General features: G+C 43.1%; 1 protein-coding gene and 1 long non-coding RNA gene across 3 annotated transcripts in view; one reads left to right on the top strand and one right to left on the bottom strand.

Moving 5' to 3' along the window:
* Window positions 1-1,138, top strand: part of LOC147441335 (uncharacterized) — a 78,777-nt gene extending 77,639 nt beyond the window's left edge. The window contains exon 2 of the long non-coding RNA XR_015184363.1: window positions 894-1,138. This is a non-coding gene — a long non-coding RNA (uncharacterized LOC147441335). The remainder of the gene's footprint in view (window positions 1-893) is intronic.
* A 2,009-nt stretch (window positions 1,139-3,147) lies between these two features.
* Window positions 3,148-8,568, bottom strand: LOC147441334 (protein TORNADO 1-like). 2 transcript variants are annotated; one of them, XM_086483004.1, is made up of 6 exons: window positions 7,244-8,568; window positions 6,097-7,108; window positions 5,751-6,024; window positions 4,446-5,608; window positions 4,213-4,367; window positions 3,148-3,898 (listed from the first exon to the last, which is right to left on the bottom strand). In XM_086483004.1, the coding sequence occupies exons 1-6, from the start codon at window positions 8,424-8,426 to the stop codon at window positions 3,876-3,878; spliced, it is 3,810 nt and encodes a 1,269-aa protein (XP_086339130.1). In that variant the 5' UTR covers window positions 8,427-8,568; the 3' UTR covers window positions 3,148-3,875. The 2 variants fall into 2 exon arrangements, with proteins under 2 accessions (XP_086339130.1, XP_086339129.1); XM_086483003.1 differs by having other exon boundaries at window positions 3,148-3,833; window positions 7,244-8,567.
* Window positions 8,569-27,262: the final 18,694 nt, after the last annotated feature.

The raw sequence follows: 27,262 nt of genomic DNA, 5'->3' as shown, positions 1-27,262 counted from the left end.
CAAAGGAAAAAAATCTTTGTCTAATAAGCAAGGACTCTCTTTGGATTCAAATTTGCTCACTAATCAAAAGAAAGTGATAAAAGCGCCTATTGCTCAGAATTTAGATCAATTGTTTTGTCATTATCACTCTTTGGGAATGGTGGAGCCAAAATTATGGTGGTTATGTGTGGGCGCACAACCATCAACCAAAAGTTTAGTCCACGGAGATGCATCTACCTCTCAAGTGTCAATGATGCATCGAAAGCAAAGTACGATTGTAATGTACGCTCTATTCCTTGTGACAAATGTGGAAATTCTAGTTGCAAGCAAATTGTTCCATTTGACTACATGTCATTTGTAGAGCAACTAAAGCATTGTCACGAGTTTCTTGCCATGTGGCGAGATAGAACAACATGGCTCATGGAAAATAACACAGAACAAAGAAATATCAAAGAGCTTTGGGATGGTCAAAAGATTAAACTATGCAAAGAATTTTGGGATCCGAATGCTCTTTGGGAACTCCTTGTTATTTGTGATAATGAACAATGCAAAAAAATCTACAAGGCATTCTCTCTTTCTATGAAAAGTCAAGAGCTTGTTCATGGTTGGAACGCTTAAGAAAAGGAGTATGCCTTTCGATGCACAAAATATAGGGGATGGATTAAAAAACAACAACAAATATCAAAGGTAAGAATCTTTTTCCATATTGTACTGATATCTTGAATCTTAAGAGCTGGTCAACTTTTATTGTTTCATAAATTACATACATCTATTTCTTTTTATTTTTGTAAGTTTGCATACCAACAGCTGATGTAAATGTTAATAGTTTTTATTCATTTCTATTGCATGTAATTTTAGTCTTTGCAGATGTCTCTTTTACAAAATAATTTTATCTTTATGATTGTGGCTTGAAGGGGGATCCAAGGAATTTGCAATAGTTTGTCATTGGGATGGATTTCAAGCTGCAAAAACTAAATAAAAGGAGGTTGAAATTTTGGATATGTGCATTGTCAATGCAAAAAAAGGCAGTAAAATTGGTCCTCTACCTCTTCTTTTTATTCCATTCAGCTTGATTCAGTTAGAACAAAGACATGGAGACATTTTACATTATTTTTTGACTCCTCTAATAAACAAGCTTGTATCTCTCTTTGTGGATGGATTTATGGTGTAATATTGCTATCCGACATAACTCATTACAGATGGGCTTTTTAATGATGACCCAAGGCCATTGTAGGTTGCGAGCATTATTGATGTTTTGGACTAGAGATCATCCCGTGCAATGTAAATTCGGTTTATTAAAAAACGGCGGAAATAATGGATTTCATAGAGATTGTCCACTAACAAGGAAGGTGAATCAACAAGGAAGAATCCCTTTTTATGTTTATGATCAAAATAGATTACAAGGTCGAAATCTAGTCCCCAAAAGGAAGGTCTATCAAATGTATGAAGCGATAGGTCTGTCAAAGCGAAAGTCCACCAAAAAAAGGAAAAGAGAAAAAACTTTCAAGGGTTGGCCTTACATGAAAATCTTGTTTATGGGCATTGTATGAGCTTTATGGTTTTGGTATCAGCAAGGACTTGGCTTATGATGTTATGAATATTCTTGGATTGAATCTTTTCAAAAAGTATATAAGGAGTCTTTTTTATGGATCAAGCAATCAACAAAAGAAACTCATAGATACATGTATCCAAGAGGCTATTTTCGTAGTACTGAAAAGTTGTAAGAATCAAGGGTGATGGCCTTCGTTCAATCCAAGTCAGCATCATAACATGTTTATAGCCGAGGAGCACTAAAAGTTTGTCATGTGGTGTCTACCCCGTATATTGAACATGGTGACAAGTATCAACAGGGAGATAAAGGACCTCGGAATGTTGCTGATAGATATTGCTCATATCTTCTACAACTATACAAGGTCTCATGGTTGGTCACAACAAGATTTTGAAGTGGTGCAAAAGTTACTACTATCGTGGCGAATAAGATCAAAAGAGACTTTTGACCGAATGCTTCCCTTTTGGAGCATGTTATTGGTAAGAAGACCTTCAATCTGAAATTCAGCTTTCATAAATTATGAAGCTGTATATTCAGTTTGGTGTACCTTGAGAGTACAAATAGCTATTAGTTTCTACGACGTCGTCCTATTTGATCGGTGATTTTGAGATGATTTAGTCTTATTGCTTAGGACTGTGTCTGTTTTAATGATGCTCTAGCATGGTTTGTGCGAAAGACTTACCATGTAAATTTTTTTATTAATTCAATTCTACTCACTTTGGTAAGTTTTGCAAAAAAATAAAAAAAAAAGATTCTATAAGTATTCTGTTTGATCACTTTATTAAAGCTTAAATACACAATCAATTTTCAAATGCACATTCTCTATCTTTTGAAGTAAGAATATCAATTTTATGTCTGCAATAATCACATTAAAAATTAATGACGTGATTTATATTTACAACACTTCTAAGGAATTGTTGAATTAGAGGTAGTGGAAAAAAACTTTAAGATTGCTTTTCAGCTTTTACACGAGTACAAAAAAAATTAATTTGTGCTAGTGCAAACACGAAGCTTTATTGTATTTTATTTGTTTAAAATGTGTGCATCAATTAGGTGGCCATAGTGATGCCTACGCATGGCTCTTGCCCAATGGGACGTGCCCCTCCCTGACCATGTTTCATGGCTAATATTTGGAAGGATAAGCACCCTCCCTTGTGGGCCCCCTGGTGCATCGAAGAAAAAATAACATAAAATGTTTGTATACATACTAACTTTTAAAAAATAAAATTGTAATTATTTTTTATGGTTGTAATTTGATATTTCTTTTGTTTACAAACGTAGAACTTCTACATACACATTGTTGTGAGAGTCATTGAAGAAGTGGCATTTCTTATGATGACTCTCATGATGAGAAATTGTTCATCCATAGAAAGTGAAAATCCTTATGTTGAAAGTGTATGTCAAAAAGCACACATTCTCATAGTGCAAAAATATTTTCACCTCATGACAAAATAAGGTTATTATCATCTTCATGTTTCTCAAGTAAAGTGCAACTTGTGAATGTGTCACTTATTGTTATGCAAAATTAAACTGTTTAACAACTTGTTAAATCCGTAATTCTAATATGCAAAATTTTCATGGATGTTTCTAATCATGATAACACCTCTAAAATTTTCATGGATGTTTCCTCTGCCTTGCAAGCATTCTCCAAAACTTAGACGTTTCAAATGCATTGTTTGGGACATAAATATACAAATGAATGAGACATTTCCAATGTCTAGTTGAAGACCTAAAACATGGCCTTTCAACCAACAAGAACGGTACATCCCCTTGTATCATGTACTGCAGAAGCTGCAATATATTCAAAATCCATGACAGAGAAAATACCGTCTCCTAACTCGCTCTTCTGAGGATGTCAATCCTCTCTTCTCTTAATAAGGGCTTCACATAGCTCTATCCATGACACCCTTACAATCCAAGGTGCTACATTGAGACCTCGAGTCTCTTTTGTCCCTGCTTCAAGTCTCAAAGGCCTTAGCTCTTCCTTGAGAGACCAGTCAATTGTCAGATGGTAAAGAGATCCAATACAGCCTTGCAATGTGCTACATCATATAAAAGCTACTACAAAGCCAGGGGTTTAAACAGGGAAGATATGACCACTGCCAATCTCAATTGACATCCTAACGCAAGTTTGTTGCGGGTTCTCTTCTCTTCAGAATAAAGTGGGTCCTCTTCCCTTGAAAATCAAACATTACACAAGCTATGGCATGGAGTTCATGGAATGGACTCCAGTTCTTTGAACAAAATATGATAGGGGAGAGAATGTGTGGAGTATAGCTCCTTCAGCAAGAAACTCTACCAATAACTGCGCCATCCAAGAAACGCCAAGCATGTCCATGAGTCAAATTTAAATGTTGGATCTAACACTTCCTGTCAAAGTGGCCAAACTCTTAAGTGTTTGATAATAAGTAGATGAAAATCAACCGGGGAAGGAGAACATACAAGGCCTATACAATGATTGTCCCTTTGACTCACACAATACTCTTTCTAAAAGCATTAAATCTGAGGTCTTTATTATCAAGCTCTCCTCCCTTCAGAAGGTTTTGGGTTCAAGTAACTCCGAGTAAAAAAGGATATACTACATCAACAACCTTAAGATCACCATGTGAACTAAAAGGTCTATCAGCCATCATTAAACATAAAATCACACTATCTGAGTTCGACTCATGGCGGGTAAGGTTCACCTTCTGGGCAGTGCTTGTCACACACCCATGCAACTGCTGAATCAGCATATCGGATACGACAGAGCCCGAACTGTTCATAGATCAGCTTACTCGTTGTGCAACCGCAAGCAGAGAGGACTTTAAAAAGCCAGTGCTGGCTGCTGCTTAAATCGATCCTGCAGCATGGTAACATTTTCACCCTTCAAATGAGTTCTCAACACAGTACTTTGAATCCAAAAGGTTGAAATAAGTACCTAGAGGAAGAATTCCCAACATCTGTGAAACCAGAGAATGGTTGTGAAGGGCCGAATTCTGGAGCATCTACAATATTTGCGAGTACTTCAGTGAAGTCAGGAATGAGATCATTACAGCCAACAGCCACATGGGCAGCAATCTTGGTTGCTGCATAGGCAACCTTTAAGAATCCATGGATGTAAGGTAGACCACTCTTGACAAGCCCTTCATCGAGTGTTGTTATGCTTATGCCGCTCTGCCCATTCACCAAGTGGGCTCGTTCATTACGGCATTCACACAGAAGCTCCAGGCGCAACTTGTGAAGACCAGGAACCATTCTGCATACCACTCTGCGCACACGCCCCTCCTCTTCTGTCAAAACAAACATCCTTGGGAGCTTGCCTGCTTCTCCCTCCTTTGCAAAAGTGATCAGCTCACACAGTCTCAGCAGTACGGCACCACGCAGGTCTTCAACTTGCTGAGACAGGAACTTCACGCCCGCCTTTACCTCCTTTACATCCTTTCTTATTTCACAAGTCACTGCATAATTGTCCTGCAACAAGTCGAACAAGGCCTCTATCTGCTTCTGGGATTGAGTGGTACCAAACTCGGGCCTCTTTTGCTCTCTGCTTTTCATTTCAACAGATATATCCAGGACATCTTTTGCAGTTTCTTTCAAACTACTCATGTATGCTTCGATAATCTTGACGACTTCGGCTTCCCCCAACAGCGTCATCACATCATCGTCTGCCAAGGGCTCGGTCTGCCAAGTGTAGATTATTCCATTTGGAGCACCATTAACTAGAAGCTTTGCGCCTTTCTTCTGTATATGTTCCTTCAGATTATCTCTCAAAATCTGTATGGGAACGGCTTGTCTTTGGCTTGCCTCCGCAAGTCCTCTGATACAGGCTGGCTGTATCACAGAATGTGTGAGGTCAACTCCCGGAATTCCTCTGGGATCTGCAAACACCTTCATCATTTCAGCTGTCACCTTCTCATGGACCCACTCCAGAGCTTCATTTGACGTATGCTGAGAGCAAACCAAAATGTCTATAAAGTGTTCTCTTCCTTCCAATGCACAGAACTCCACGAGAACTCTTGAACCAGCATCGGCAAACGCTAGGATGTCCTGCTCAAGTTCCACATTTACACCTCGGGTGGTGAGCATGTTGTGAAATGTTACCTGCAAAACTTGAAATTCTTATTGAGAGAGACTTGTTGATCGAACAGCTCTCTCTCTCTCTCTCTCTCTCTCTCTCTCTCTCTCTCACACACACACACACACACACACACACAGAGAAAGATGAGATACTCATGAATTGCACCTGGAGCCGGGGAAAAATTCCTGGGGTAAGGAATGTGCGCTTGGAATCTCTCACATTCAGTCTCCTCCCCACATGTGATGCGTTGCGATCATTAAGCCTGAGATATTTACCTGGCAAAAGGCTCTCCCTAGCCTTCCCACAAAGACTTGCTGGAAGGAAAATGTCAGAGTGTTTTTGAGTATTATCACTGGGGCAAGCTAGTTGCAAACCAATTAGCAGCTTCACTAGATCGCTTCCAGCAACCTCTTTAGATTCCTTGGAGTTGGGTGCATCCCTAAAATGTCAAGCTATAAGTACAAATTATCATCTTCATGAAATTGATACATTAAGAAATTGATACATGTACCTGGTCCTTGAAAATCTCCACTTGCTACCCTGTCTCGAGATGATCAACTCCTCCTCTAAAAGCCTCTCCAAGTAATGGGGCGTGAAAAATCCGTTGGAGGAGTGTTGAGTAAATGAGCCAATAGACTTCACATCGAAGTGTAAGATATCTCCCATGATCTTTTGGCAAAACCATTTTGTATCCATGACCACAAGCTCTAGGGTTGGCAAAAAAATCACATCCCCAGAACTGTTAAGAGAGCGTGCAACTGCCTCACACATCTCTTCATGAATGCCCAACTTCTCTTGGGTTAGGCAAAAGAACCTCTCTTTGGTTATCAAAGGAGCGATCTTCCCCTTTCGAGTCCAACATGCAAAGAGGTTCCTTGCCTCATCACAAATACTAAAATCATCGATTGCCACCTCAAGGATAGCTTTTGTGCACTTTAACAGATAAGATCCTAGGATTGAAACCTTATTGGGATTCATTGCATTCACCTGAAAGAACCCTTCCATGTCCAAATGGATATAGTCTTCAAACTCTACTCGTAGTGACTCAAAAACAGTATGTAACTCTACTTTCATGTCTGGGAGACCAAGGTCTTCCCTTGTCACAACAACCACCACATTGGGTTTGAGGACATTGGATTTGGGGGTCTTGGAAGCTAGAAACTTAAGCCAATACTTGAAATCGTCCTTGAAATCATTCGGGTGCTTCACAACGAATTTACCACCCAGTGCATCTCGCAAAAGTTCGCCTTGATCATTCATCTTGAAGGGATTCCAGACAAACAAGAACAAAGAGGGAATGGCAAGGTCACCCAGATCAGGAAGCATGCTGTCATGAAAAGAGTGATACTCCAACTGACCAGCCATGTCCCACACTGATATCCTCTGGCGGTCTAGCGGGCTTTCAATGATGGTTACCTCAATACCACGCGTTCGATCAGATAATTTGATACCTTTGAGGCGTGACCATATGGGAAGTGAGCCTTTGCTCCATTTGAAAAGTGACCGAGATATTGAAGTCTTTCCTACAAAAGACGGCATATGAAATGACAAAACGTGATCACATGAACAAAGTGAAGTACAGGATGTTGGGAAGGAAGCATTGAGCAAGGCATGTCAAGCAAATAGATCCTTGTAGATATTTTGGATGTGATGAATACCTGAGAGGGGAAGGCCACACATATAGAGTCGAACGGTGGAACGGGGCACTAGTTTGAAACCCTCGGCCTTGAACAACTTGATTTGATTGGCATGTTCTGAGTTCTTCTTGAGTTGTGCAGCGATTACAGGGTCACCGTCTAGAGGCGGTGTGCCATCAAAGATTACTTGGTGAAGAGTGCCATGTCGTCTGAGGCCATCAAGCAATACCTTCAGGGAGTTATCAATTAGCGACTGATTGCTATAGTACTTCCCGTACTGGTATTCATCAGATTCATTCAACCTTTTGGTGGAGAGAAAAGACAAGGAAGTTAAGTGAGGGTTATTCTGGATCAAAGCAGAGCAGAAAAGTTTGGTGATAATTGTTAAGGAGGAATGCTGCGTCAGTCCGAAGAGAGTAAAGGAACTGAGGGAAGGGTGAGATGCAAGAGCTGATGCTGGAGCTTCCCAGGCCAGATTTCCTGGGGTAAGAGTCATGTACCCAATGAAGAGCGAGTGGAGCTTGGAAGTGCTGGTTTCAAAGGCCTCTTGTGTATCCATCTTCAGCGTAAAACAGGGAAGATAAATATGGGCTGTTGTTACAAAGAGATGAGTGAAGTTGCACGAGGCGAGTAAAACTTTGCAGAGATCTATTTCACCTGACAAAGCGAAAGTGGAGAGGCAGAGAGCGGTAACAGGCGGAATGGTGGCGAGAAGGCGGAGGTTCAGGATCTGCTCAAATTGAGCTTGGGAAAGGAAGAAAAACAGAGCATCGACGCCCCATTGGAGGGTGGGATCCTCAACCGCATGGATAAGGTTAGGTGTGACTGCGTCGCCCCCTGATGAATGCCCCCTTGCCCGGATGTAATCCACAGAATCAGGATTCCAGCTTAGAGCTGAGAAAATAGTGCGTCCATCATAAGACTGGTAAGAGTAATTCCCGACCTCAAACTGGGCAAGAATGATGAGCTTAAATCCCCCTCCTCGATTACTGCTTGCAGCAGAACTACTTATACTACGTCTACGAGAGAGAAGGGAAAAGAAGTCCAGCACAGTGGAGCAGTCATCCTCCCGCTTTAAGGCAGCCATTGACGCTGCTGCTGCTGCAGGTAATCGCTCCGGTATTTTCCGTTGCACCATATCATCTATATTATTCACTTTCTGATGACGTCCTAGTATAGCTATAGCGACCTCTCTAGGATCCATGGAACCTGTACTTCTGAATCGGCCAGAGCCAGAGAGAGAGAACCAGAGAGTGAGAGTGAGAGAGAGAGAGAGAGAGAGAGAGAGAGAGGGTGCAGGCTTTGCGGCAGTCTCTCAAGACTCTCTGGCCTTTAGCGCTCACTCGGCAAGTCAACCATTGCTCGATTTTGTTTTTCTTTTGTTTGTTTTACAAACAAAAACTCCTTATTGGGCCCCTGTCAGACGCGGGCGTTGTACAAGGCCCAAAAAGGCACTCTCAGTGTCACACCAAACGGACAACCATGTTAATTTTATGGGAAAATTACCAAAATACCCCTCAAATTTCAAAAACCTGGGACCTCAAGGCTTGGAGTGGATCAACAAGGGCGAGCATGCTGCAATCTCTCTATCTGAGAGCTGCGAAGCAGAAGAACAAGCAGAGCGTAGGAATGCAAGGCACGGAGGGGCAAGCTTCACAGGTAGTAGCAATACACGAAGGCAGGAGCTCGTTGCAAACTTGCAAGGCACGGGATCGCAGGGCCTGACGGAGCGAGAAGGGATGAGGAAGAAGGAATACATGCACATTGCAGGGCACCGTAGAGAACCGGCCACCACGATGGGATGTCATCTCCTTTTGTCTTTGAGAAACTCCTCTCTTGCGAAAAGTGAGGAAAGAATTAGATTCTACTTATTGAAAGCGCAGCGAGTAGTAGTAGTAGGAGAATAGAGTGCCTCTTTTATTGAATTTGAAGGCATAATTGCCCTTTTTTTTGTGAGGCAATGTATGAAAAATTACATGCTAAGCACTAAAAAAACCAATCTCAATTGCCAAGAAGAAATAAAAATTAGAAAATCTTGAACAATCCAACCAAAATAGATACAAGGGTATTTTGGGAAATTTTTAAATTTGAGGGGTATTTTGGGGATTTCCACAAATTAGAGGGGTATTTTGATAATTTTCCCTTAAATAAAATGGAGGACAGCTTAGCGTCTTGAGAGACTCGACGTCAATAATAGGAAGCTACTCGTGCGCACAGCCACTTCATCGACACACACAGAGAGAGAGAGAGAGAGAGAGAGAGAGAGAGAGAGAGAGAGAGAGAAAACAGGGGGAGGGGGGGTAGATCACCTGCAGTGCTTATGTATGTGTCGCCATCGGTAGAGAGAGAGAGAGAGAGAGAGAGTGTTGTGTGTATACTGTGTTAGTATATATATGTGTGTGTAAGAGAGAGAGGGGGAGAGGAACCCTTTTAACATCGTGGGCTCTGCGTTGTAATGCTTAATTACTAGAGAGAGAGAGAGAGAGAGAGAGAGAGAGAGAGAGAGAGCACTCCGCAATACAGTTGGAAGCTTTGTGCGACGACCCCTGCCGGAGCATCAGCGTTTCACATCCGGGGGGGGGGTTGCGAGACTCCACCTGGATTTCCTCGGGCCTATCCTGCAAAGAGACAAGCGATAGAGAGAGGGAGCCAAAATGCTGGCTATGATTGCTTGCAGAGGGCACGGCTGCCTGATTCCATAGAACATGTAACATGGGCTTAAATATGGGGCACCTAAAATGAAAAAGTGGCCAGGTCCCTCAACAAATATATTCAAATCCCCACAAACTGGATCAGAGCCCCATGTGAGTAGGGCTAAGCACTGCACAACAGGCCAAATAAGTTAAAGTGTACCTCACTCGCAGATTGGAACAACTACCACCGGACACTAGCCTCAGGACTAAGTGGCACGGGCATGGGAGGGTGGGATCTATGGCGAGGGCATTGTGGGCCGTAGATCTCAAATGCGGTACCCTAGATTACAAACGTAATTTAAGGTATCCGCATTTCGGAAGTAATCTAGGGTGCCACCATTTTGGGGCATCGGGTTTGAACCCGGGATCTCATGCATGAGAGGCGCCTACCCTAACCACTACACCATGCGTGCATTGTGAAATGTGGGGGCCCTAATTTACATATAAAAGGGCTAAGGATTTCGGCACCCCCCTCTGACACATGGCGATAGCTCCTTCATCAAGCTAGGTTTCTGTGGTGTGCCCTGCAGCCCAGTGCGCTCAACCAGACGAGAGGACTACACGCAGAGAGAGAGAGAGAGAGAGAGAGAGAGAGAGAGAGAGAGAGAGAGAGAGAGAGAGAGAGAGAGAGAGAGACTCACGCCCACACAACAGAGAGAGAGAGAGAGAGAGAGAGAGAGAGAGAGAGAGAGAGAGAGAGCCTCATGTCTCGAGTTGCGGCAGAGCTTGAGACTCCTCACCAACGGCCGATTCAAATACCCCCAAAAGACAGTTTCTGCGTGGCCCTTCAAATTGTAAAAATGCCCTTCAAATACCCCCAAAGACAATTTCCGCGTGGCTCTTCATAAGAAGACTGATTATCTATCAATACACGATGGTAATGGTAAAGGTTGAATTTGGAGATGAATTGCTTCATTAGTTTTGGACATAATTGCCCTTTTTTTGTGAGGTATCTATGAAAAATTACATGCTCAGCACTAAAAGAACCAATCTCAATTGCCAAGAAGAAATAAAAATTAGAAAATCTTGAGCAATCCAACCAAAATAGATACAAGGGTATTTTGGGAAATTTTTAAATTTGAGGGGTATTTTGGGGATTTCCACAAATTAGAGGGGTATTTTGATAATTTTCCCTTAAATAAAATGGCGGACAGCTTAGCATCTTGAGAGACTCGACGTCAATAATAGGAAGCTACTCGCGTGCACAGCCACTTTGTCGACACACACACAAAGAGAGAGAGAGAGAGAGAGAGAGAGAGAGAGAGAGAGAGGTAGATCAGCTGCAGTGCTTATGTGTGTGTCGCCATCGAGAGAGAGAGAGAGAGAGAGAGAGAGAGAGTGCTTTGTGTATACTGTGTTAGTATATATATGTGTGTGTAAGAGAGAGGGGGGGAGAGGAACCCTTTTAATGTCGTGGGCTCTCCGTTGTAATGCTTAATTACTAGAGAGAGAGAGAGAGAGAGAGAGAGAGAGAGAGAGAGAGAGAGTACTCCACAATACAGTTGGAAGCTTTGTGCGACGACCCTTGCCGGAGCATCAACGCTTCACATGGGGGGGGGGGGGGGGGGGTTGCGAGACACCACCTCGATTTCCTCGGGCCTATCCTGCAAAGAGACAAGCGATAGAGAGAGGGAGCCAAAATGCTGGCTATGACTGCTTGCAGCGGGCATGGCTGCCTGATTCCATAGAACATGTAACATGGGGTTAAATATGCGGCACCTATAATGAAAAAGTGGCTAGGTCCCTCAACAAATAGATTCAAATCCCCATAAACTGGATCAGAGCCCTATGTGAGTAGGGCTAAGCACTGCACAACAGGCCAAATAAATGAAAGTGTACCTCACTCGCAGATTGGAACAACTACCACCGGACACTAGCCTCAGGACTAAGTGGCACGGGCATGGGAGGGTGGTATCTACGGCGGGGGCATTATGGGTTGTAGATCTCAAATGCGGGTACCCTAGATTACTTTTGTAATCTAGGGTAAAAAGTAATCTAGGGTATCTGCATTTCGGAAGTAATCTAGGGTACCTCTTTTTGGGGTGTCGGGTTTGAACCCAGGACCTCATTCATGAGAGGCGCCTACCCTAACCACTACGCCATGCGTGCATTGTGAAATGTGGGGGCCCTAATTTACTTATAACATGTAAATTAGGGGCGGGCGCCGAAAGTAAATTAGGGTACCCTAGATTACTTTTTATAATAGAAAGTAATCTAGGGTACCCTATAAATTTACTTTCGGCGCCGCCACTGGGATCTACGGCCCACAATGCCCCTGTCGTAGATCCCACCCTCCCATGCCCGTGCCACTTAGTCCTGCGGGGACACTAGGTGACACTCTTAGGACAATAGGTGACACTCTTAACAGTTGCAGATATCACCCTGAAAGACCTCTTGGTGGTGTGAGCTACACTTTCTGAAATGCTAAAAGTTTAGGTTGGAATCCCCTCCATTTGCTGCTTGGTTTTCCAAAGTCTATCAAGAGTTACAAAAAATAGGTCTTCAAAAGTAATAGGTCTTCGAGGGGGAGGGATTCTGCCCTCCCCTCCCCCCCTTACACGTGCCACGTTCTCTTTGATCCGGCCTGTGCACACTGCAGCTCCAGCTACATAGAGACACACCTTACGAAGGTCGAACTGAGAATGAGAGAGAGAGAGAGAGAGAGAGAGAGAGAGAGAGAGAGCCGGGTGTCCGCGTATGGAGCAGGTACAGTTGAGATCTCAGACCGAGCTGAGTTGGAGGGAGAAAGAGACGGAGCCCTTGACGACCTTAGCGTGACACGCAAGCAACGCCCGCGAGAGAGAGAGAGAGAGAGAGAGAGAGAGAGAGAGAGAGAGAGAGAGAGAGAGAGAGAGAGAGAGAGAGAGAGAGAGACTCCTTTCTCTGTAGCCAGTGCCTGCGAACGCTGTGTGTGTGTGTGTGTGTGTGTGTGTGTGTGTGTGTGTGAGAGAGAGAGAGAGAGAGAGAGAGAGAGAGAGAGAGAGAGAGAGAGAGAGAGAGAGAGAGAGAGAGAGAGAGAGTCGGTCGCATCCTTGGCTTCAGCACGAGTGGGTCGAGCTGGATCGAATACTTTCCGGCATGCATCTGGCCATGCACGTCACACCCAATAAACTCAGCCAAGGCAGTATAACCTTTACTACCTTTAGCATACCGCCTTCTATGTGCTAAAAGGGCCTATCGAAGGCAACTGGAGAAGACGTAGAGGCCCACATTGACATCGCACAGAACTGAGAGTTCACTAGCCCCATGCGCCTGCTTGCAGAGAGAGCGTTAATATTCGTCGGCGACTAGTTTTTGGGAAAAATGTGTCTTGGCTTAATATCGTGTCGTTTTCAATATAAAAAAAGTCGTTTATAAGCAAGGAAAAAAGGAGAAATTCCCCTCCAAAATAGAGAAAAATAATGCTCTCGGATTGAAGAGAAATGAAATGATATATTAGAGGCATTTCACACGTTTATAGTGTACTCAAACTCCATGCGCCGCTTGCAGAAGGTCACCGACGGAGGGAGAGAGAGAGAGAGAGAGAGAGAGCAAGAGAGAGAGAGACTTTTCGTCGACGAGGAGTGTTCGAAAAAAATGTGTCGGCTTAATATCGTGTCGTTTTCAATATCAAAAATGTCGTTTGAGAGCAAGGAGAAAAGGAAAAATTTTGCTCCGAAATAGAGAAAAATAATGCAAAATCCAAAAAAAAACCTTATTCTTGAAAATTTTCTCTTAGCAAATTCAAGGAAAGAAATTTTGTATGTTTTAAAAAATGATTTTTTCTAAACACTGTCGACGACTGTGAGGTGACCTTCTATTGTGTGTGTGTGATAGAGATGGTTAGGCGTAGGGGGCGGGACAATCTATGTATAGGGGGCGGGACATTCTATCTATACTACAGATAAAAGGGCTAAGGATTCCGGCACCCCCCTCTCACATGTGGCGATAGCTTCTTCATCAAGCCATGTTTTGGTGGTGTCCCCTGTAGCCCAGTGCGCTTAGCGAGAGGACTACACGCACAGAGAGAGAAAAAGAGAGAGAGAGAGAGAGAGACTCACACCCCCTCAATAGAGAGAGAGAGAGAGCGAGAGAGAGCCTCATGCCTCGAGTTGCGGGCAGAGCTTGGGACTCCTCACCAACGGCCCATTCAAACACCCACAAAAGACAATTTCTGCGTGGCCCTTGAAATTGTCAAAATGCCCTTCAAATACCCCCAAAGACAATTTCCGCTTGGCTCCTCATAAGAAGACTGATTAATAAGAAGACTGATTATCTATCAATACAAGATCCTAAAGCTTGAATTTGGAGATGAATTGCTTCATTAGTTTTAGACATAATTGGGTATTTTGACAATTTTCCCTTAAATAAAATGGCGGACAGCTTAGCGTCTTGAGAGACTCGAGGTCAATAATAGGAAGCTACTTGCACGCACAACCACTTCGTCGACACACAAACAAAGAGAGAGAGAGAGAGAGAGGGGGGGGAGGGGGGGGGGGGGTAGATCAGTTGCAGTGCTTATATGTGTGTCGCCATCGACAGAGAGAGAGAGAGAGAGAGAGAGAGAGAGAGAGAGAGAGAGAGAGAGTGCTGTTGTATACTACGTTAGTATATATATGTGTGTGTAATAGAGAGAGGGGGAGAGGAACCCTTTTAACGTCATGGGCTCTGCGTTGTAACGCTTAATTACTAGAGAGAGAGAGAGAGAGAGAGAGAGAGAGAGAGAGAGAGAGAGAGAGAGAGAGAGAGAGAGCACTACGCAATACAGCTGGAAGCTTTGTGCGATCCTTGTCGGAGCATCAGCGCTTCACATCGGGGAGGGGGGGGGGGGGGGAGGGTTGCAAGACTCCACCTGGATTTCCTCGGGCCTATCTTGCAAAGAGACAAGCGATAGAGAGAGGGAGCCAAAATGCTGGCTATGACTGCTTGCAGAGGGCATGGCTACCTGATTCCATAGGACATGTAACATGGGGTTAAATATGGGGCACCTAAAATGAAAAAGTGGCTAGGTCCCTCAACAAATAGATTCAAATCCCCATAAACTGGATCAGAGCCCCATGTGAGTAGGGCTAAGCACTGCACAACAGGCCAAATAAATTAAAGTGTACCTCACTCCCAGATTGGAACAACTACCACCGGACACTAGCCTCAGGACTAAGCGGCACGGGCATGGGAGGGTGGGATCTACGACGGGGGCATTGTGGGTTGTAGATCTCAAATGCGGGTACCCTAGATTACAAGTAATCTAGGGTATTCGCATTTCGGAAGTAATCTAGGGTACCCCCATTTTGGGGTGTCGGGTTTGAACCTGGGACCTCATGCATGAGAGGCGCCTACCCTAACCACTACGCCATGTGTGCATTGTGAAACATGGGGGCCCTAATTTACTTACAACATGTAAATTAGGGGCGGGCACCGAAAGTAAATTAGGGTACCCTAGATTACTTTTTATAATAGAAATTAATCTAGGGTACCCTAATTTACTTTCGGCACCACCACTGGGATCTACGGCCCACAACACCGCAGCCGTAGATCCCACCCTCCCATGCCCGTGCACTTAGTCCCAAGGGGACACTAGGTGACATTGTTAGGACAATAGGTGACACTCTTAATAGTCGCAGATATCACCCTGAAAGACCTCTTGGTGGTGTGAGCTATTGAAATTCTAAAAGTTTAGGCTAGAATCGCGTCCATTTGTTACTTGGTTTTCCAAAGTCTTTCAAGAAATAGGTCTTCAAAAGTAATAGGTCTTCAAGGGGGAGGGATCCGCCCCCCCCTTACATGTGGTGCGTTCTCTTTGATCCGGCCTGTGTACACTGCAGCTCCAACTACACAGAGATACACCGTGCGAAGTTCGAAAACACACACACACACACACACACACACACACACACACACACACAGAGAGAGAGAGAGAGAGAGAGAGAGAGAGAGAGAGAGAGAGAGAGAGAGAGACGTTGATTGTTCCAGGAGCCGGGTGTTCGCGTATAGAGCAAGTACAGTCCAGATCTCAGACCGAGCTGAGTTAGAGGGAGAAAGAGACGGAGCTCTTGAGGACCTTAGCGTGACATGCAAGCAACGCCACAGAGAGAGAGAGAGAGAGAGAGAGAGAGAGAGAGAGAGAGAGAGAGAGAGAGAGAGAGAGAGAGACTCCTTTCTCTGTAGCCAATGCCTACGAACGCTCTATGTGTGTGTGTGTGTGTGTGTGTGTGTGTGTGTGTGTGTGTGTGAGAGAGAGAGAGAGAGAGAGAGAGAGAGAGAGAGTCGGTGGCATCCTTGGCTTCAGCATGAGTGGGTCGAGCTCGATCGTATACTTTCCGGCATGCATCTGGCCATGCACGTCACACCCAATAAGTCAGCCAAGGCAGTATAACCTTTACTACCTTTACCATACCGCCTTCTACGTGCTGAAAGAGCTTGTCGAAGGCAACTGGAGAAGACGAAGAGGCCCACATTGGCATCGCACAAAACCGAGAGTTCACTAGCCCCGTGCGCCCGCTTGCAGAGAGAGCTTTAATATTCGCGGCGACCAGTTTTTGGGAAAAATGTGTCTCGGCTTAATATTGTGTCGTTTTCAATATAAAAAAAAGTCGTTTATAAGCAAGGAGAAAAGGAGAAATTCCCCTCCAAAATAGAGAAAAATAATGCTCTCTATACATCCCTATGTACGCTTGTAGTGGTGGTACTCATGGAGCAACTGCCAAATGGCTAAAAGCAAAATCTAGAAAAAATAACCTAATTTTTGAAAATTTCCTATTGGCAAATTCAAGGAAAGGAATTTTGTATGTTTTAAAAAAAGGATTAGTGTCGGTGACTGCCAGCACAAATGGTGTGTGTGTGTGTGTGTGATGGAGATGGTGAAGCGTAGGGGGCGTGATAATCGTGCCAAAGGTGTGGCCGTCTCGCAAAGAGGAAGCGAGACAGAGAGCGAACGATTCTGTTAACGCTTTAGATTGAAGAGAAATGAAATGATATATTAGGGGCATTTCACACGTTTATAGTGTACTCAAACTCCATGCGCCGCTTGCAGAAGGTCACCTGCCGCCGACGGAGAGAGAGAGAGAGAGATAGATAGATAGATAGATTTTATTATCGTCCTCGGAGGTCAAATATGACCTATGGGACCAAAGTTACATGTGATATAGTATGTGTATGGCTGATGAGTGACTCTCGATGCTCCAAAATTGTAGTGATGAGAGTCGCAATGGAGAGCCCACACTTTGGCTGGGAGAGGAAAGTGTGTAGGTCTAAGTTATGGCTAAAATGTGAGAGAAGCAAGTTCGGATGTGATCAAAAGCTGAGCACTCTAGTGGTGTGTGGTACTCAGACTCTCGAACTTGCAGTGAGCATAATGTGCACAATCGATTTGACTCTTCTCCATTGCCCCAACGCCCTATCTCGCATCGAAGGAAATGGGAGCTAAGCCGAATTGCTGCGATAGTGCGTATAGCGGACAAGGGAATAGGCTCAAGCATGTAAGTGTGAGTACGGTTTCCTCTCTCAGCGAAGAACATGGTTTTGTAGTTGGGGGCAATATAGGTGGTGTAATGTATGAAGCGTGACCCACCGGATTTCTCCCAAGCCGTAATACATTGGCGTTGTAGAAAAGCTTCATTCACTTGAGAGTCAATTGAAGCATCATGTAGCAAGTGTAATGCATCCCATCTCCCAAACCACTTCTTTATGTCTTGCATCCATCCCGTGCTCAAGATCTTGCTTTTATGCGTCTTTTGATCTTTTTTGCTTGCTTCCCATGCAATTGTAGGAAGTCGATGTGAGGGGTTTTGACGCATCTTTATCATGTACTCCACAACCCTTTCCATGCCCATAACCTCAATTGGAAGAGATCCCGACTCAAGAAGTAGGAGCATATATGGTGTTTGTGTCTTAACTTGGAGAAAGTTTGTAAGAAAACGCTTTTGGACATTCTCAAACTCTTTCCAAGTAGAATTTGAGATGCTCCCGCCCCACACTTCAACTCCATAAAGAAGAACCGGTGTCACCAATGCATCAAAAAGATACTTCTTGAGAACCCAACACTTGATGTTTCCCGCATTACACATGTTCTCAAATGCATAATATGCTCTCTTTCCCGCTTCCAAACGACGCATAGCACATTCATGCCACTTGTGATTGGATGGAACCTCAAGGCCAAGGTACTTAAAGCTCTCAACAACTTCAAGTGTCTCGTTGTTGTACACAATGCGTGGCTTCTCCTTATGGTTGATTTTCACAAGCATAACCTTTGTTTTGGATTCATTTACAATCAGCCCACTATGCAAGCAAAAGTTCTCAAGGACAACCATAAGCTTTTGTGCATCTTCTAAAGTGTGTGCTAGAAGCACTACATCATCCGCATACAACAATAGTATGATTACCGCATTGCAAATAGTGACCTCTTCAATGCCTTCTTCTTGCATAAAGTCAAGTACCATTTGTTCCAATTGATCGATGCATAGACCAAAGAGAGTTGGTGACAATGGACATCCTTGTTTAACCCCAATAGTGCTTACAAAAATTTCTGAAATTTCTCTTCCCATGCGCAATTGACAAATCACCTTCTCATAGATTCGAGAAACCGCAAGCATAAACTCACTTGGCACTTGGAGTTCTTCCATCCTTCTCCACAAATTGTTACGTGGAATCATATCAAAGGCTTTCTTAAAGTCCACAAAACAACAATACAATCGCTTGCCTTTCAATCGACTTTCCTCCATGAGAACACGAAGAGTGACAAGATGATCAATGGTGCTATGGCATCGACGAAAACCCGCTTGTCCCTTTGCACGCTTGTCATTCTCTTCAGCCCAATCACTCAATTTCATCTCCATTATGCACCCAAACAACTTTGCTATAAGAGACCCAATCATTATAGTCCGGTAGTTGCTTACATTCTTTACATCCCCTCCTTTATGCAAAGGCTTAACCCAATTAGTACTCCAATCATAAGGCATACCATGTTGAAGTGCAAGGTTGAACATATCACACATCCACTCATGGGTAAAATCTCCCGTCCATTTGATCATCTCCGGCTTGATATCTTGAAGATCTCCCGCTTTGCGAGTGGCCAACTTTTCAAGCCCACCGCATAGATCCTCAATAGTAAAAAAAGACGGCATACATGGGAGTGAACCATAAAATGGCATTTTTTCAGTATTTTCTTGCTCATATAATTGCCTACAATGTGTGTACATATCCACTAGACTCAAGTTACCAAAATTCTCAACCCGCTTGCCTCTCAAGTTTCTCCAAAATCTTCCACATGCATGTGCTTTTTCTTGGACTTGAAATTCTTGTTGCTTTACTTCCCATCTTCTTCTCTTCTTTTGAATCAATGCCTTGTATGTATGCAAATGACTTTGATAGTTGTCTTTGTCCATAGTTGCATCAAGATTTATCAAGGACTTTCGAGCATCTTGACATTCTTTATCAAACCACCTTTTGCGTGATCTATCTTTGTTGATACCATGGAGATGCTTTATGGAAAAGCATTCTTCCGCACAAGAACAAATAGGTTTCTTGAAAGCTTCCCATTTAGTTTCCAATGGTGCATCACATTGAAGCTTTGTCATCCATAATTTTTGCTCAACCATTTCAATGTACATTGGTGCCCGTTTGAAATCCATACATAGTGATAACTTCTCTTTCCTTTGGCTGAGATTATCATGCTTAGTTGCTTCTCCACATGAAAGGTCAATACATAAGGTGCGATGGTCGGATTCCGGGGTCCATTGACCAAACATAAAACTCTTTATGCGATACATGATGGCTTCAGAGAGTAGCATATAGTCAATCACACTATCCCCATTATGTCTTCTACATGTAAATCCATTGGTTCCACTCCACAAAGATACACCATTGGCAATGAGCATACCCGTGCTATTACACATGTGTAAAAGTAACTTTCCATAGTGATCCGGCTCTTTCTCATCCATTGAAGTACGATCATACAAGTGAACTTCCTCCAAATCCTTTGAAATGTATGGCATATCAAATTGTTGAGTATCATGTTGCAATGTTTTTGTGCGAGCATTCATATCCCCAAATACAACAACATCACCTTCACCTTTGAAATAAGCAATGTCCTCTTCCAAATCAGAAAATGGTTGATCTCTATCCATGCAAGCATAAAAGGGAGAATCATGATGAGGAATGTAGCAACCGGCTACAAAAATGGGTGCTCTTTTTGGTGTCATAATTTTTAGCCATACATAACGTTTGTACTTGTCATCTTTCACAATTGATACAAAATCTTCCAATCCTTTCTTAACCATACATGCTAACCCTCCTTGTCCTCGTCGTTGCTTTAGATTCTTTGACCACATCAATGAATGTACATTGTAATCCTCCAAGCCGTTAATCCTTTGTGTATCATGATCCCAAGTTTCAACAAGAAGTACAACATCGGCTTTGCTTGTTAGTTCATCAATGCCAACCCCCGCATTCCATGGGTATCCATTAAAATTCCAAAAGCATATTTTCAATTGTAACTCGGTCTCATAGGTCACGCATCCCTATTTGCTTGAGAGACTTGCCTCCTCCTTGGGCACATTTTCTTCATGAGAGATCTCCTTGTTTTTATTATTCTTTTCCTCATATGCCTTGCGATGCATATTTTGTTGCTTGATAGTGCGATCTTCACATACAAAACATTTTGTATCCCTCAAATAGATCCAACTATTATCAAGGATAATCTTTTGCTTGGTCTCATCCGGCATGGTGCATACAATTGGCCGTTCTCCCGAGCGAGGAGCTCCTTGCTTCCCCACTCTATGTGCTCCATAGACCATAACTCCGGACATGCCAAAGTGGGTTTTGAAGAAATCTTCAATAACAATGGCAAGAGAAGGAGGTGTCTCTAACTTCTCTTCGGGAATTCCACGAATAACAATGTTCTTGGAGCGTCGCTCCCGTTCCTTCAACTCCTCCACATCCACATTCTCAACATTCTTTGTTTGAACCATAGCTTGCATGAGTGAGGAATTAGAAACCACATTGCTACCACATACATCAGCCCAAGATTTGTTTGTGCATACATTTTTCATGTCGCATACATCCCGGCTCATAGTGTCAAATTTCTCCTCTTTCAATACATGGTCATGCTCTACTTTGCTCATCCGCTCCTTCAAAGCATTTAAGTCCACAAGAGAGCGTTTACATTCCTTGACTTCCTCTTCAAGTTGCATCAAACGTGTTGTTTGCATCTCAAGTGTCCTCTTGAGATTCTCATTCTCAACCACAAGTACCCTTAGTGTGCCATTCTCCATTGCAAGTGCTCGTAAGTCTTCGCCTTGTTTGTTTACGGTCTCTTGCAATGATACCAAGTACGCCATGATCATGGTTTCCGATGTCGTTGGTTGGATGGTTGTGTTGCTATCTCCACACTTAGGAGATTTTGGATCATTTTCCACAATGGTTGTGGACCTTGTTGAAGAAGAAGAACCCTTGCGAGTGCCGGAAGACATTGTATGTAAAATAGGAGATGAGAATCAATTTTGTTGAACTTGTTCACTTCGGAAATGCTGCTACAGAAATGCCTTCCATAACTCTGAAAATTTTTGTCTTTACATCAATGCGTAGAGGACTTCGTGTTCTTCGATTGAGGCTATAGATCACCCAAATCGGAGTTCGGATGAAGAAGTTATGATAAAAAGAGTGGACTGCTGTCTACTAGGTCAAAAAACGGCTGCACCGACGGAGAGAGAGAGAGAGAGAGAGAGAGAGAGAGAGAGAGACTTTTCGTTGACGACCAGTGTTCGGAAAAAATGTGTCTTGGCTTAATATCGTGTTGTTTTCAATACAAAAAATATCGTTTGAGAGCAAGGATAAAAGGAAAAATTTTGCTCCGAAATAGAGAAAAATAATGCAAAATCCAAAAAAAAACCTTATTTTTGAAAATTTTCTCTTAGCAAGTTCAAGGAAAGAAATTTTGTATGTTTAAAAAAATGATTTTTTCCGAACCATTAGGAAATTTTGGAGGTCATTTGGAGGGCCATATGAAGGAGAGAGAAAATAGAGCGTGTCCAATATCTCCCTAGGATAAACAAAGGTTCATGGGTCCTCATGCAACCAAGAAGAGCCAAGAGGTCTAGTGCTATTAATGTTTACCGCTCAGCATGGAAGGCCAGAGTGTTGGATTTCAAAGTTGAAATCGGCAAAAGATCTGTAAAGGAAGTTCTTGTTCAGCATGTGTTTACCCATCCATACGTGATAGCAAATGGTGGAAATGTGTCAGATATACATCAACCACGTTGCAATTGTAAGTATTCTTGACATCTCAACTGCATTTGATTTGTCATTTCACTTATTGATACTCTCACTATAACTTTTCTTATATATTTTGCAACATTATCCCTCTTCATATGAGCAATGGCTCCATTCTTCACATCTCAACTACATTAGATTTGTCATTTTGACTTATTGATACTCATAGTTTAACTCTTGTTATATATTTTGCAGATGTTTATCCCTCTTCTTATGAGCAATGGGAGCCTGTGGAGTGCATAATAGGCCTCTTCCTTGTCGTTCATGCCCACATTGGTTCTCTACAGTATTCAGGGAGAAGTAGCAAAAGCCTGGCTGATGAAAGAATATTTTTCTATGACCACTTCTACCAACTCTGCCCAGGGAATAAGAATGGCATGTTGGTGAAAGTGCCTCTACCAATCGACTGGAACATTGTGGACTGGCCAGTTCCTGAGGAAACAATGGTGGAGGCAATGCGAAGTAAGCTCTACAAGGATATACAAAGGTCTCTATGTAGCTCTATTCCCACCAAACTGGTTAGAATTGCAAACTTTTGTCCTGCTGCACTGTTCATAGAGTTGTTTCATAACTACAATATACGTGTTACGAAAACTATATTCATGTGCAAGTCATTTCAGCAGTCATCCTGTGACAAACTTCTTGACAGAGGATGGTATGTAAAGGAAGAGATTGGCATACGGTGCGAGGTCGTGCTTGACACTCTAGTTGTCAAGTACATGATTGCAAGCCAATCACTGTTAGTCTCCTTTTGGTATATGCGATCACAAATGCTCATAGGTAAGTACATTCCTATGGACCAGGTTTCTGCAGGTTTGGAAGATAATCCTGTTGTGGATGTGGAAGTGATTGATAAAGAGCAAGGCCTAATGTTGGTGGTTACAATAAGGGAGCTATGCAGTCTTCTGCAATTGCGGCACGACATAATTGAAGAGTCAATGGACAGGGACCTTTCAAATTTTTCCTTTTTTCTAGCTGGCCGAAAGCTGATGCGGTGTAGGGAAAAAGATATTTTGTGCAAAGAGTTGGATGATCGGGTTGAAATAGTGTCAATGTAATAGAGATTCTTGTGAACCTAAGTGTATACGAATGTCTTTCAATACATGAAGTTTTTTTGAGCTCATTTGTCAATTGTGCTCTGTGAATATAAGTGTTCTTGAAATACATTTCTTTAGCCATTGCCACATCTCTCTCTCTCTCTCTCTCTCTCTCTCTCTCTCAATCTTAGGCAAGACAAAGACATGATAGAAGAGTCATCTTAATTCATTAGAAAGTACAAACTCGTCCGTGAACAATGGACTGAGATACAATTTCTGTAAGAAGAAACTGAATAAATTCTTTGGTTCCTGGACGAACCACGACTCGACAAGTTCCCATCCGAAATGTTTGCAAATCCTCGAAGGGGTCTGCTATACCCAAAGGCACGCACATCAGCAGCAATCAGTTGATGTCCAAGATAATCAACCTCTGTAAAAGTTGACAAGTACATATAAGTAGTTACAAGCTGAACATATTTTGCCATACTTGAATAGACATTACCGGAACAACCGTATCTACAGGTAGCAAGGGTCCATAATGGGTCTCTATAGTGTTGTTGTCGTTGTTGCTATCCACTGCTTTAACTTCATCGTCGTAGTCATCATTCTCATCTTCATCAAGGGTCTCCCCCATGGCTCTTTCTGCCTCATTCAGGGTTTTCTCCAAGGTCTTTTCCTGTGCCTCTGTTGGCCGGCTTGCATCATCTATATCCTTTTGCTCATCCGTAGGCCTGCTTTCCTCATCCATCCTTGCCTCATCCAGGGTTTCATCCATGGGCTCTTTTGGCTCCTCCACTGGCCTACTTGGCTCTTTCATTGTCTCCTCCATAAGCCCCTCTGCTTGTACACTAGCACCTTGCATATGCTCATTTGACCTTTCTTCATCCTCGGCTCTTTCATCTTCGGCTGATATGACCCCCTCGGCCCGTTGTGATTCCACTGTATCTGATGCAGGGGTTTGTCATGGTGGCTCGTCATGTATTGTCATATCAATTGTGTGGTCGTCCACGACGCTATCTTCAGATTCTCTGGGGTTCGACATAGTGAGCAGGTGTTGTATTAGACTTACCCGATATCTTTGCAAATAATCATATGTGTAGTTTTGCATAGCACTTTGCAAAATTGAAAGACCACATGGTGAGAAGTCCTGTATAAAGAAAACCAAAACTGACTGAATGCATTGCCAAATGGTTACCTTAGTCATGAAAGGTTTTAATGCAAAGTAGATTTGCAGGACATATTTTGCATGGAGAAGACATCTCCAGCCGCAAGAATTTCCATCGGTTTGATTTGGTACAGGTACATCTTTGATTGGGGCCTTGTATAGTTCATACCTTCCACATAGCTTGCCATAAGCAAGCAACAACCTCTTTATACAACTGCACAAGGAGTATCAAGATGTTAGCTTGAGGCTTTCAAATTTACTATAAGAAACACTTTCTGATACATAACACTCACAGCCTAATTTTAGGGTGGGTTCCTTTTATTGAATTGAACACCCACACTACTGGCTGCTCAACATCAAGGAATATGAGACTCTAGTGATGGTTGTTCTCATATGGAAAGATGATGACAATTACTTCCAGCATAGCACAGTGGAGAAACCAACTCTCAAATGTGCCAGATGGACTGTTCTTCTGTCTAATAATCACTGACATTTGTGGATCAAGAAGAAACACCTCCGTGTGGTTGTGCGGTGGAATTTGACTTCTGATCAAATTGCAGGGAGTGTACCTGAGTTAGTACACCTATCATTTGAGTTTTCAAAGTTAGCAAGATATTAACACTTACTTAAGACAAGCATAGATAGTTGTATCTGAGATCTGAGCATCTGGATTCAACAATATACTAATGTCCACTTTTTCCAGAGTTAACTTTCTGGCTCCATCTATAAATGGTATCTCTGCAAGCAAACCATCCTTCATTGAAAGTAGAGTTTCTTTGTTGCTTGCATCTATGGACAGGGTCACATTGCATTCTGTTTGCCTCTGGGACTCCACTGCTACTTTTGCTTTCTCCTTAAGCTCTGCTTCCCTCATGTCTTCTGTTTGGCGAGCAACCGTCTCTGCCCTTGCCCTTGTATTCACATAATGTGTGACATCTACAATTGTGACTTGTGGCAATAGCTCAGGGGGGTATAGCAAAATTTCCCTCATTTTCTTATCCCTGCAGACATTGGGGACCAGAATTTTGTCATACCTCCACCTTCCCCTTTTTAGTGTCTCACTATCTTTGTCCATTACAATCACCCTGTGGGCATGGGCTGCTACAATGGTCATGTCACTGAAGTACTCAAGCAGGAAGTCGTCTGCTGCTTCCTGTAGAGCCATCAATGCAACCACTTTTTACCTTTTAGTGCCCCAGGTAGCTTCTTCACAAATGGACCTCACCATCCTCTGAAAGGGCAGCTTTGGTATGCACAAATCAACACATTTATGTGCTCCTGATTTCTCTGAAAAGTCCCATGCAGCTCTGTAACTTCTTCACCCTTGGACCTTTCAAAATTTTATTTGGTTTTCCAGGTCTCTTCTTTGGGGTTGCAAATCTGCTACTTGCCTTAGCTGCTAACCCTGGTCCCTTGCCTGCCTTCCTTGCAGTGGCCTTTGTTCTAGCCATTCCATTGTATAAAAATAGACGAGTCTCTCTCTCTCTCTCTCTCTCTCTCTCTGTTTCTCTCTCTCTCTCTCTCTCTCTCTCTCTCTCTCTCTCTCTCTCTCTCTCTCACCAAAACTTATACCATTACTAACGGCGCGCGTGAAAGATATTTTTGACCCCAAAATAGACCTCCGCACGCCGTTAGTGAAAAGGAAACAGAAAGACTCTCTATCTCCCTCTCTCTCTCTCTCTCCCCTTCCCTAGTGTCTCCACTATTCCTTCCTCTCTCTATAACACAAACACATACACACACACAGACTCTCTCTCTCTCTCTCTCTCTCTCTCTCTCTCTCTCTCTCTCAAAGCAGACCAAACCACACACACACACACACACACACACACACACACACACACACACACACACACACACACCGAGATACACTCCCTCTCTCTAACTCGTTCTACTTGCATTTCCACAGTACTAAAGGCGCGCAAACAGACATCCAAATCAGAGGTGGCTGTCTCCGCGCGCCTTTAGTACACACACACACACACACACACAGAGGTTCTGTGTGTGAGTGAGTGTGTGTGTGTTGTATTTGTGTGTGTGTGTGTAAGAGAGAGAGATATATGAAATTTACAACACACACACAGAGGTTCTGTGTGTGAGTGAGTGTGTGTGTGTTGTATTTGGGTCTTTGTGTGTGTGTGTGTGTGTGTGTTATATTTGTGTGTGTGTGTAAGAGAGAGAGAGATATGAAATTTACTATGAGAGAAAATGAGAGAGAAAAAGAAACACACACAGAGAGAGAGAGAGAGAGAGAGAGAGAGAGAGAGAGAGAGAGAGAGAGAGAGAGAGAGAGAGAGAGAGAGACCTTTGAGAAACAGATATGGTGATAGAGAAAAAGAGAGAGAGGCATAACGCGACCTTAGAGAGAGAGAGAGAGAGAGAGAGAGAGAGAGAGAGAGAGAGAGAGAGAGAGAGGGCCAAACCTTCTTAGGACGCAGACGTGCTTTCTGTCAGAGACGGGCCTATTATATTTTTCACGTGCTTTCTGTCGGAGACGCAGACGGAGGCTCGATTTCTCTTTCTCTCACTCTCTTTGACTCTCGCGGTGTCTCACTTTCTCTCTCATACCTTTTATATGTCACGTACTTAAGTATCCGGGCCCATTAAATGACCGCACGTGCGGCATCATGCAACTAGATTCTATTTTTTAATAACCACGTGGGGCGTCGCTGGGGGTAACCGTTATAAGTGTAGATAGATAGATAGATAGATAGAGAGAGAGAGAGAGAGAGAGAGAGAGAGAGAGAGAGAGAGAGAGAGAGAGAGAGAGAGGGAGAGAGAGAAAGTGAAGAGAGAGCAATGGAGAAGACAACTCCCATGGAGTTTCTGCAAACTCCACTAACAAAAGGTGATCTCTCACTCTCTCTCTCTCTCTCTCTCTATCTCTATTTCTAACAATAGC

The sequence above is a fragment of the Adiantum capillus-veneris genome, chromosome 15 (assembly GCF_014529385.1).
Source record: "Adiantum capillus-veneris isolate H3 chromosome 15, ASM1452938v2, whole genome shotgun sequence".
In the NCBI taxonomy this organism is placed as follows: domain Eukaryota; kingdom Viridiplantae; phylum Streptophyta; class Polypodiopsida; order Polypodiales; family Pteridaceae; genus Adiantum; species Adiantum capillus-veneris.
This window is presented reverse-complemented; position numbering and strand designations above follow the sequence as displayed.

Bases quoted from the DNA above. Each gene is read 5' to 3' on its own strand.
- LOC147441334 (XM_086483004.1), bottom strand. From the start codon at position 8,426: ATGGATCCTAGAGAGGTCGCTATAGCTATACTAGGACGTCATCAGAAA. The intron at 6,025-6,096 runs GTACATGTATCA...TTGACATTTTAG, and splicing joins TGGAGATTTTCAAGGACCAG to GGATGCACCCAACTCCAAGG. The intron at 3,899-4,212 runs GTGAACCTTACC...CCACTTTGACAG, and splicing joins TGACAAGCACTGCCCAGAAG to GAAGTGTTAGATCCAACATT.